At 43.3% G+C, this 12,016-nt stretch overlaps 1 protein-coding gene across 2 annotated transcripts in view; it reads right to left on the reverse strand.

Annotated features, from left to right (window-relative positions):
• Window positions 1–11,458, reverse strand: part of rbm28 (RNA binding motif protein 28) — a 43,530-nt gene extending 32,072 nt beyond the window's left edge. The window contains exons 1-3 of one of the 2 annotated variants that reach the window (XM_078553115.1): window positions 11,177–11,458; window positions 4,716–4,859; window positions 2,510–2,604 (exon numbers count right to left, since the gene is read on the reverse strand). In XM_078553115.1, coding sequence (XP_078409241.1) covers window positions 2,510–2,604; window positions 4,716–4,859; window positions 11,177–11,420 — 483 coding nt within the window. In that variant the 5' untranslated portion in view covers window positions 11,421–11,458. The remainder of the gene's footprint in view (window positions 1–2,509; window positions 2,605–4,715; window positions 4,860–11,176) is intronic. The other variant, XM_078553114.1, reaches the window with a different exon arrangement.
• Window positions 11,459–12,016: the final 558 nt, after the last annotated feature.

Below are 12,016 nucleotides of genomic sequence, written 5' to 3' on the forward strand. Positions count from 1 at the left end.
AAATAAGGAGTTGCTTATTTAAGGCAATGATGAGATATTTTTTCTCTAAGAGGATAGTGTGTCTTTGGAACTCTCTTCCTCAAAAGGTGGTGGAAGCAGAGGCTTTGAATATTTTTAAGGCAGAGCTAGATAGATTCTTGATTAACAAGCAGGTGAAAGGTTATCGGGGGTAGGCAGAAATGTGGGGTTGAGGTTACAATCAGATTAGCTGTGATCTTATTGATTGGCAGAGCAGGCTCAAAGGGCTGAGTGGCCTACTCCTAATTCATATGTTTGTGTGTAACCTTGCAGACCAATTTACCTCTGAGCTAAGTTTCCAACCCCACATCCTTCACATCATAAAGACCACCTACTCCATCTCCATGGCATAGGAGTCACAGGGGGCACAGCAAAGCCCCACACAATGGGGTCACAGGATGTGGAGAAAATTGCAAACTTGCCCTCAGCTGTTGCCCCAGGAGCCAACGATGATGCAGTTTCTGTTGCCTCTCAAGTTGAACACAACCCAAAGACTAGGTTACAGTGCAGATGCTGCAAGACCCGCTGAGCGGTTTCAGCATTTACTTATTTTTTAAAATAGTATTTCACGGCATCGCTGGCATTTATTGCCCATCCCTAACTTCCCTCGAGAAGGTGGTGGTGAGTCACTTTCTTGAAACTCTGCAGTCCTTATGGTGTAAGTACATACATAGTACTGTTAGGGAGAGAGTTCCAGGATGTCGATCCAATGACAGCAAAGGAACAGCAATATATTTGCGTGCAAGAATGGTGAGAGACTTGGAGAGGAACTTGCAAGTGGTGGTGTTCCCTTTAGCCTGCTGCCCTTGTTCTTCAAGGTGGTAGAGGTCACAGGTTTGGAAGATGCTGTCGAAGGAGGCAAGGTGTTTTGCTGGACTACATTTTGCATATGGTACATATTGCTGCCATGGTGCATTGTTGATGGAGAGGGTATATGTTTTAGGTGGTGGATAGGCTGCCAATCAGGCAGGTTGCTTTGCCCTGGGTGGTGAGAGAGTTTGAGTTCCTTTGGAGCGGCACTCACCCAGGCAATTGGAGAGTGTTCAATCATATTCTTGACTTGACCTTGTAGATGATGTTGGGGAGTCATGAGCTACTTGTTGCAGAAGTCCCTGCCATTGTAGCCACAGTATTTATATGGTCCAGTTAAATTTCTGGTCAGTGATAGCCCCCAGGGTGTTGATGGAGAGGGATTCAGTGATGATAATGTCATTGAATGTCATGGGGATGTGGTTAGATTCTCTCTTAATGGAGAAGGGCATTGTATGGCATGAGTGTTACTTGTCACTTATTAGCCTGAGCCTTAATATTGTCCAAGTCTTGATACGTATGGACATGGACTGTCATTATTTAAGAAGTTACGAATGAGACTGAGCACTATGCAATCATCAGCGAGCATTCCCACTTGACCTTATGATGGAAGGAAGATCATTGATGATGCAACTGAGGATGGCTCGGTCCAGGTCATTGCTGCAGGAGTAGCTCGTGGCAATGTCCTGGAGCTAAGATGGCTGGATCAACAGCCACAACCATCTTCCTTTGTGCTAGCTATGACTCCAGCTAGTGGAGAAAGTCTCTCTCACTCAACTTATTCCTGGGATGAAGGGTTTATCTTATGAAGTAAGGTTGAACAGATTGGGCCTATACACATTGGAGTTTAGAAGAATGAAAGGTGGTCTTGTTGAAACACAAAGTCCTGAGGGGGCTTGATAGGGTGGATACCAGGAGGATGTTTCCTCTTGTGGGAGAGAGTAGAACTAGGGTACACAGTTTAAAAATACGAGGTCTCCCTTTTAAGACAGAAATGAGGGGGAATTTCTTCTCACAGAAAGCAGAGGAGGCTGGGTCATTGAATTTATTCAAAGCTGAGTTATATAGACCTTTGATCGACAAGGGAGTCAAGGATTATTGGGGGGAGGGGGACAGGGAGCAAACAGGAAAGTGGAGTTGAGACCACAATCAGGTCAGCCATGATTTTATTGAATAGCAGAGGCGGTGTGAAGGGCATGATGGCCTACTCCTGCTTCTCCATTCCTACGTCTCCACCAATTCTTAATGACATTGATTCAATGTTTGCATTCACCACACCATCAGCAGACTTCTGACCCACAAAGTGAATCACTTGTGGAATAATCTCAAACTCATCTGTCAATTCAATATCACCACTGCTCTGCATTACAGGCAACTTCATGTTGTAGATTCACACTGAAGAGCTGGCTCAAGGGTGACCCCAGAGACATTTATTGTTGGACTCTTAATAGGTGCCAAAGACAAAACTTTCATGCACAGCACTAACAGACTGCAGCAACCAGTTTCTGAGGAGTTTTATTTTAAGTGAAATGACTATCCAGGAAATGAGATAAAATTTTAAAATCCAACTATCCCATATGTAGACATAGAAACTGGTTGAGGGACATTAGAGCTGGTTGACTAATACTACAATTGATATTGAGACCATGAGTTGTCCCTTGAATGAATAGTTACTCAGTACCTTAAAGCTCAGGTTTCGAACAATCAGTCTTGCTTTCCTCTGCGACTTCTTCAGCGTTTGCTGTTTAGTATTCACTTTAGGAGCTTCCTTGGGGGCTGCAATATAAAATTATTAATTGCTCCTGAATTCATGAAAAAAGGTTTAGGAAGCAATGCGCTTTCCACCAGACCAGGAAAGATGTCAGCACAGGGCAATGCAGCACGTTCTCTACTTTTTACTATCACTAGTAACATAACACCCCTTGGGCAGGTACAATGGGTAGATTAGGTACAAAATAAAGCTTCCTCCATAAGTCAACAATGCACCTTAACCCCACCAGAGGGAATTCTTGCTCTGCACCTGTCTTCATTTCTATCTTACTGTGAGTGAAACCTGAGATTTGTGTCAAATATTGGGGTAGTTTTGTGCAATGAACTCATTTTCTACGAGAACTGGTTAGAGACTGACCTCAAGCTCATATAGGACACAGAGTCAATGGATATAAACAAAAAACTGCGGATGCTGGAAATCCAAAACAAAAACAGAAACAGAAATACCTGGAAAAACTCAGCAGGTCTGGCAGCATCGCGGAGAAGAGAACAGTTGACATTTCGAGTCCTCATGACCCTTCAACAGAGTCAATGGAACAAGAGATTCTCGTTCCTACGTTCCGGGCTAGATATGAACCTAGCCCTTGAAGGTGAAAGAATATTGTTCAAACACACTCCAAAAGTTGAAATGAAAATTGTTTCACATTAAGACAAGGGGAGTAATAGCATGCAGGAAAATTTATTTCTAAATACTTTTTACTGTAACGTTGAATGAATGTTCCCAAAAGAAGACATCAGAAGCCATAGTCCAAAAGCTTGTTCCAAGCTACAAATTCTGTGGATTTGCAGTTTCCTATAGCAGACTATTGCTTGTGCAAAGTTCAGTTTAGCTGGTAACTGCATTCAGAAGCTCATCTGAAGTAACTGGGGCTCTGACTGGGTCACTGCAGAGTTGCGAAGTTGGACTTCACTGTGCCGAGCTCCAACCTGCCAGGACAATTGGATTAGCTGAAGATCTCCTGGCCCCAGTTGGTCACTATCTATTGTTGTCATTGGGTTTCAGCAGTAATGCAGCAGCCCAGAGAAAAGACTCAACAAGCTCATGAATTCAAAACTGTTTTCTCTTTAGGGTGCGAGGCACTGGTGCTATATAAAAAAGTTCACGGTTAGGGACTAGCTTACATAGGTGCACATGGTGTATCCTTTTCCTCTGCACTCAACTGAAGGTTGCTGATTCTTGCTGGATTATAATTCCACCAGATCAGCTGATACTATGTCAGCAAGCGTCAACAGGCCATTCAACCATGAGAACACAACAATCTAGCTTGATCCTGTTCTCACCCAGTGATCATGTGTGAACCTTGGCACATTCACACACAATTGGCAGCAAGGGGAATCAATAATTAACCAGCAGTAGGAACAATCACTGTGCTTCCTCTCCCTAGCCCAGGTGCTACTAAGGACAATGGTAACAGCCCAAGTACTTCTCAGCTCAGGTCAGCTAATGGGAGTACAGCCCATGAATCAGTCCTTGGAGTTTACTGGTCTGTAAGGTTCTACGGGAGGTTGGAATCTTGTGGAATATCACTCCTTGTATGCTCAGTGTGTAAGTGGCATCTAGACGTGGAAACTGAACATCTACCTTTCAGGCACTTCCAGAATGGCACAGGTTGAACGCACAGTAAAGCTTCCTTTACTGGAGCCCAACCATATGCTTCAGCACCATCTGCAAATGCAGAAAGACTGGCTTAGCTCTGACGGACCAATGTACCCATCTCTGTGCTGTTCCATTCTCTATGATTCTAATCTCACAAAGAGCACTCAGACTGCCTAGAATGACATTTCTCCATTTCCAACATAGACCTGAATGAGATTGTTAGTTCAGTGCCACATTACAGGCTGATTTATGCTGTGGGTCCATGCTAACTAGAAAGTGGATTTAGACTGAGAAATATATTTCATGTAGGCGTCATTCAGCAGACAGGGAAGACTTTCAGCTCAATTATATAAGTCAGATTTGGACCCAAGTCCTAGAGGTGAAAAGTCAATTTCTGATCCACTGCGTCACAGGTTACCCGCAGCTTGAATTTAAAGCCTATACAAATCTTCCCTAACTGAGCAGCAGCCCAAATGGAGGAATAGACATTGCCCTCTGCTCAGGCCACTGGAATACTCACCCTCTTTCTTTCCCAAAAGTTTCTTCTTGGCGAGAGAAGCAGAGAGTTTCTGGCCATCATAGAATTTCACCTCTTTCAGAGCTTTCTGTGCGTCTTCTGGAAGGGAAAACGTCACGTACCCAAAACCACGACAAGTCTGACTCCCTGAGGTAAAAGAAAGGTGAAGTTAAGTCACCGCTTTTCACAAATTCTGCTCAAATGAATGACAGCATTGCTACATGCACTCATCCAGCAGCATTCTACTCAATAACATTGCGCTGGAAATTGAAGGAGGGCAGTTTTAGTTACATCGTGTCAACTTGGCTTTGTCAGTAGCGCTCGCTTATGTCAGAAGGTTGTGAGTTCGATCCCCATTCAGGATGTAAGCACCTAATGCTAGAAGGCAATCCATTGCAGTATTGAAGGAGTGCTGCATTGTCACAGATGTTGGCCTTAGTATGTGACACTGGCCGGAAAATTGCTGGGGAAATAATGGCGAGTTCATGGCACCCATCATTAGTAGTGAGTTTAAACCCACCTTCCAAACCCTCAACCTCCACCACCTAGAAGAGCAAGGGCAGCCAGCACATGGGAACACCACCACGTGCAAGTTCCTCTCCAAGTCACACACCATCATGACTCTGAACTGTATCGCTATTCTTTCACTGTCAATGGATCAAAAACTGGCCTTGCTAACAATGCTCACAACCCATGAAAGAATAAAAATAAATTGCGGCAAGGAAGAAATGTGCCTCAAGTTCCAGTCACCACTGATTACTAGAGGATTTGCACCACTCTATTAAACGTGACAGGGGCCGAAAAAATCACCATCTCACCGTGAGTCTCCTCATTGTGCATCACGAGATTGCTGGATTTGCAAAGTTAATGCAAATTAATTCCACAGAAATCCATGTTATAAGTACTCAGTTATTGATGTGATTTGTGATCCTGACATAAAACTCAACCTTAAAGGCCCATATAGGCAACAAATGAAACTATGGAGTATCACTCCAGCAGGTAGAGAAACGCTTACTTACTTTTCCTTTGTTTTTTTCTCTCTTAATCCACCTTTGCTTTCCTTCTGTATCCAATTTCACTCTAATCCAACCCATTCCCTACATCATTCACTCTGTTTCTTTCCCCAAGATTAACTTTCCTTGGTGAAGGAGGTAGACAATTGGACACAATTGAGGCCCCAGTTGTGACTCTAACATCACCGCACCATTATCAATTCACATTTCCAGCAATTTGCCACATGTCTATCGTGAAGGGTGAGGTAAAAAATCCAATTCACATCAGGTGCGCAATTCCAGCAATTAATAAACCCAGCCCCCATCTGCCTGTTCAAGTAAATCTTAAAAGATTCTCTGGTACTCTTTGAAGGTCAGGGACATTATTCTGGTCTCTGGCCAACATTCAACCCTCAGTCAAAACAGATGAATTGGTCAATCATTTCACTGTTGTTTGTAGGATTCTGTTGTGCACAGAACATGTGCTTTTATTTACAATTGTCCAAGCTATTGCCGATAAAAGGCTTGTTGTGGATGAGCCCAATACCCTTAAACATTGCAAATGAAAATCAGGCTTGGTGGAAAAGGGTCAGCTGATCAAGATGTAGGAGGATGAGAGGATGGTCATGTGGAGCATCAAAACCAGCACAGACAAGTTGGGCTGAATGGCCTGCTTCTGTACTGTAAATTCTATGCAATGATTCGTTAACAGGGTATGACCGATGTCAGGTTGACAACACGGCACATGACAAATATCAGGTTGATAATACAGGGGAGAACTAGACTGAATATAGAAAGCTCAAAGAAGTGAAAAAGGAAACTGAAGACAAAGAGAGAACATAAGAGACTGGCAACGAACATCAAACAGAATCCAAAAGTCTTCTATAGGCATATAGATTTTGAAAGGGTAGCAAGAGGGTGTGTGGGGATAATGAGGAACCAAAAAGGTGATCCACTCAGAGGCAGAGGGCATGGCTGAGCTAGTAAATGAGTACTTTGCATCTGTCCTTACCAAGGAAGATGCTGCCTAAGTCGGAGAGAAAGAGGTGATGTTCAAGATATTGGATAGGCTAAAAGTTGATTAAAGAGATTGTATTAGAAAAGCTGACTGTACTGCAAGTTAATGAGTCAGCAGGACCGGATGGGGTGCGTCCATGGATGCTGAGGGAAGTAAGGGTGGAAATTGAAAAGTCATGAGCCAGAATCTCCCAATTCTCCTTAAATATGGGAGTGGTGCCAGAGGATTGGAGAATTGCAAATGTTGCGCTTTTTTTGAACAAAGGTTTATGGATAAACCCAGCAACTACAGGTCGGTTGGTTTAACCTCAGTGGTTAGATTTTAGAAACGATAATCCAAGACAAAATTAACAGTCACTTGGACAAGTGGGGATTAATTAAGGAAAGCCAGCACAGATTTGTTAAAGGCAAATCGTGTTCAACTAACTTTATCAAGGTTTTGATGAGATAACAGAGTTGATGAGGCTAATTCAGTTACTGTGGCGTATGTGGACTTCCAAAAGGCAGTTGATAAAGTGCCACATAATAGGCTTGCCAGTAAAACCGAAGCCCATGAAATCAAAAGAACAGCAGCATGGATACAAAGTTAATGATGGGCAACAAAGTAGTGGTGAACTGTTGTTTCTCGGACTGGAGGAAGGTATACAATGGTGTTTCCTGGGGTTGGTACTAGGACCACTACTTTTCTTGATATAAATTAATGATCTAGACTTGGGTGCACAGGGCACAATTTCAAAATTTGCTCATGACACAAAACTCAAGTATTATGAATTGATAAGGAAAATAGTTAAAGACTTCAAGAGAAATCAGACGGATTGCTAATTTGGGTTGACATGTGACTGATGAAATTTATGCAGAGAATTGTCAAGTGATACATCTTGGTAGGAAGAATGAGGAGTGGCAAAATAAAATGTACAATTCTAAAGGGAGTGCAAGAACAGGGAGACCTAGGAGTATAGGTGCACAAATTGTTGCAGAAGGCAGGTTGAAAAAGAAGTTAAAAAGGCATATGGGATCCTGGGCTTCATAAATTGAGGCATGGAGTGCAATTGCAAGGAAGTTATGATAAACCTTCATAAAACACTGGTTCAATCCTAACTGGAGTATTTTGTCCAATTTTGGCACTGAACTTTAGAAAGAAATGTGAAGGCTGCAGAGAGGGTGCAGAATAGATTTACAAGAATGGTTCCAGTGATGAAGGACTTCAGTTACATGGATAGATTGAAGAAGCTGGGCTTGTTCTCCTCAGAGAAAAGAATCTCAGAATTGTTACAACACAGGAGGCGGCCATTCGGCCAATCATGTCTGCACCAGCTCTCCAAAAGAGCATTATGGCTCAGTGCCATTCTCCTGCCTTTTCCCCATACCCTTGCAAATTGTTTCTAATCAAACAATCATCTAATGCCCTCTTGAATTCCTCGATTGAACATGCCTCCACCACTCTTCCAGGCTGCACATTCCAGACTTGAACCACTCGCTGAGAGTTGTTTTTCTCACATCACATTTGCTTCTTTTGCAAATCACTTTAAATCTCTCGTTCTCGATCCTTTTACGAGGGAAGTTTCTCTCTATCTACTCTATCCTGCCCCCTCATGATTTTGAGCACCTCTATCAAGTCTCCTCTTAGCCTTCTCCTGTCTAAGGAGGACAGCCCCAACTTCTCCAATCTATCTTCATAACTGAAGTTTCTCATCCCTGGAACCATTCTTATAAACCTCTTCTGCACTCTCTCCAATGCGTTCGCACCCTTCCTATAGCATGGTGCCCAGAACCGAATACAATACTCGAGCTGAGGTCTAACGTGTGTCTTATATAAGCTCAGCATAACCTCCTTGCTCATGTATACTATGCCCCTATTAATAAAGCCCAGGATACGGTATGCTTTATTAACTGCTCTCTCCTGTCCACCTGTCCTACCACTTTCAATGATCTATGCACATTGACACCGTAAAGGAACTATCATATTTTTCCTGATATTACTGTGGGATACTTTAAAGCAGGCTTATGTTTGTGTGTGTGTGTGTAAGAATAATTTAAGTAAACTACAGACTGTTCCACTGCAAGGTTTGAATCTTCAAAGGGGTTAAGTGTAAAAAACAGGTATTTGAAATGCTAATGGATAAGCCAAGTAAAGGGGAATTTGCACTTTTAGATGAGTGGTTGTTGGCTTTTCAAAGGGACATGGTAAAATGCTTACAACTGGCAAGATAAATAAGGCAAAGTTATTAAGTTTATTTTTCCCAAAAGTGCTGGCCATAATGGCAACATAAAAGATTTTTATATGGGAAAAGTAAATTCCAAAGACAGGTGGAAACAATGGGATTTACAGATCAAAAAGGGAGAAAATACATTTAAAGAAGGATGGAAAGCTGTATGGGGTACGGCCTGTGAGATCTTGAAAGGTGCACTGTGTGAAATAGACTTGTGGGAAAAGCCTCTAGCCTCCCTAGAGAAGCCTAGTGTTCCAGTAACCAACGTTGTGTTAAAAGCCTTTGGAGTTTTGCTGTCGAGTGAGAGGGTCTTGAACTTCAAAAGGACATAGATATATTGGTGGATAGGGCAGACATGTGGCAGATGAAGTTCAATGTAGAGAAGTGCGAGGTGATTCGTTTTGGCAGAAAAGATGTGGTGAGACAGTATCAAATAAAGGGAGAGCCTCTAAAGGAGGTGCAGGAACAGAGGGACCTTGGTGTTTATGTACATAGGTCACTGAAGGTGGCAGGGCATGTTGAGAGCAATTAATAAAGCATATAGTATCTTAGGCTTTATTAATAGGGGCATTGAGTACAAGAGTAAGGAGGTCATGTTGAACTTGTATAAGACACTAGTTAGGCCTCATCTGGAGTACTGTGTCCAGTTCTGGGTGCCATACTTGAGGAAGGATGTGAAGGCATTGGAGAGAGTACAGAGGAGATTCACAAGAATGATTCCCAGGATGAAGAACTGTAGCTATGAGGATAGATTGAAGAGGTTGGGGCTGTTTTCCTTGGAGAGAAGGTAGCTGAGAGGAGACTTGATAGAGGTATTCCAGATCTTGAGGGGTATGGACAGAGTAGTGAGAAACTGTTCTCACTCAGGAGAACATTAAGAACTTGGGAAAAAAATTCAAAATAATTGGCAAAAGGAGTAAATGTGATGACAGGAAATTTTTTTTCATCCAGAGGGTGGTTGGAGTTTGGAACAAACTTCCTGAAAGGGTGGCGGAGGCAGGTCTGACCGAGGTATTCAAAAGGGAATTGAATTGCTACCTGAAAAGAGTGAACGTGCAAGGTTACGGGAATAAGGCAGGGGACTGGGACTAGGTGGAATGTTCTTTCAGAGAGCCAGTGCAGACCCAATGGGCTGAATGGCCTCCTTCTGCACCGTAAAGACACTGTGATACAGTGAGAAAGCAGCTGTGAAATATCTCCCTTATAGAAACAGTGGGTGCTTGTGGTAATCTTGCTGGATGGTTTATAGATTAAGAATATATTTTGGACTGTTGCCTGAAAGGGGTGTGTAGTTGGGAGTCTAGTTAAGTAGAAATGTTGAGAACTGCTTTCCAGCTAAATATAACTGTAGCTGTAGTCTTGTATGTGTTTAAGTTTTCTTTTCCTTTGTTAATCAATGTTCTAATTTACTCTTTAAAATCTTTAAAGATGGTACTGGACTCCTTCTGACTTCAGTGCACAAACCTTCTCGTAATAAATATAAATTGCAAAATCCAAGTTTCCCTTTGGGATTTGGTCAGCCTGGCAAATACCACCTACAATATCATAACAGCCCCCCAGGTTCCTCTGTTCCTGCACCCCCTTATGAATTGTACCTCTTGTTTTATATTGAAGAAAGTTGAGAAGAGACTTGATAGAGATGTTCAAAATCATGAGGGAGCTGGTAAAGAGAGAAACTGCTCCCACAATAGATAGTTGAGAACCAGGGGAAACCAACTGAAGATGATTAGCAAAAGATCCATCAGTGACATGAGGAACAATTTTTTTTTAAATGCTGATAGTGGTTAGGATTTGGGATGCACTGTGTGAGAGTGTGGTGGAGACAGATTCAGTTGTGGCTTGGGCTAGGGAAAAGGGGGGGGAAGTAGGACTAGTTAGGTTGCTCTTGCCGAGTGCCGGCATAGACATGACTGGCCAAACGGCCTCCTTTTCTGTGCTGTAGTCATTCTCTGATTTTATAAGCCTGTTTGGAGCTACCGGCAAAGGCCAATTTCACCTCCCAATTAATTCAGGAAACGATGAAGTTTCAGCAACAGGCGAGCTAGAAGAGGCAGGCAGGCCTGGTAAGTAGTCTGCGGGGCTGGGGGCTAGGTGGTAGAATAGGATATCAAGATCATACAAGTGGGTCCAGCCTGAACCAGTGGTCGATGAAACACCATCCGCTGCAGGTAAAGCAGCCGGAGAGAAACACATCGTCTCTCACCAGCGTGCTGCTCCTCCACCACGTGTGCCTTTCTCTCCTCACCTTTCTCCTTCACCACGAAGCAGTGTTTCACCGGCCCTAGCTCGCTGTAAATCTCCTCCAGCCGCTCGCCGACCGCAAATGCGGGGAGATTCCTCACGAACAGAGTCGTCAAACGGCCCCGAACCGCTGGCAGCTGCTCTCCCATGGGCGTGGCCATTTTTATGTGCTGCTGTCCAACCGCTCCGACCGGAGCAAAACAGCCGCAGCAAACGGTCCGGGTGGAGAGAAACGTTCCTATTCCCATCTTACAGATTTCTTCTCTGGTTTATTGTTCGACTGAAGATTTCTCATTAATTATCACTGAGATTCTCACATTTCTACTTGTGTTGAGAAATCTCAACTTTTCTGGCATCACATTGTAACATTTTAATTGCAACCTACGATTTTTTATTCATAGGATGTGGGCTTCGTTCTAGAAAGGCTATCATTTATTCACCATCCTTAATTGTCCTTGTTCTTTCTGAACTGCTGCAGTCCATGTGGTGTGTGTAAAACAGCCACAATGCTGTTAGGAAGGGAGTTCCAGGATTTTGACCTAACGACATTGAAGGAACAGTGATATCGTTCCAAGTTAGGATGTTGCACTGCTTGGAGGGGAACTTGCAGGTGGTGGTGTTCCCATGCATCAGCTGCCTTTATCCTTCTGGAGGTCGCAGATCTAGAAAATGCTGTTGAAGGAACCTTGGCAAGTTGCTACTGTGCATCTTATAGATGGTACACACTTAGGGTTGCCAACTCTGGCTGCACATATTGTGGAAGGTGTCATCACATGACCTTCAATTTCCCCTCCCCCAGGCTTCTACTATTGGTCATCAGGCCTGTTGATCACAACGTGTCACT

The sequence above is a fragment of the Cetorhinus maximus genome, chromosome 12 (assembly GCF_964194155.1).
Source record: "Cetorhinus maximus chromosome 12, sCetMax3.hap1.1, whole genome shotgun sequence".
In the NCBI taxonomy this organism is placed as follows: domain Eukaryota; kingdom Metazoa; phylum Chordata; class Chondrichthyes; order Lamniformes; family Cetorhinidae; genus Cetorhinus; species Cetorhinus maximus.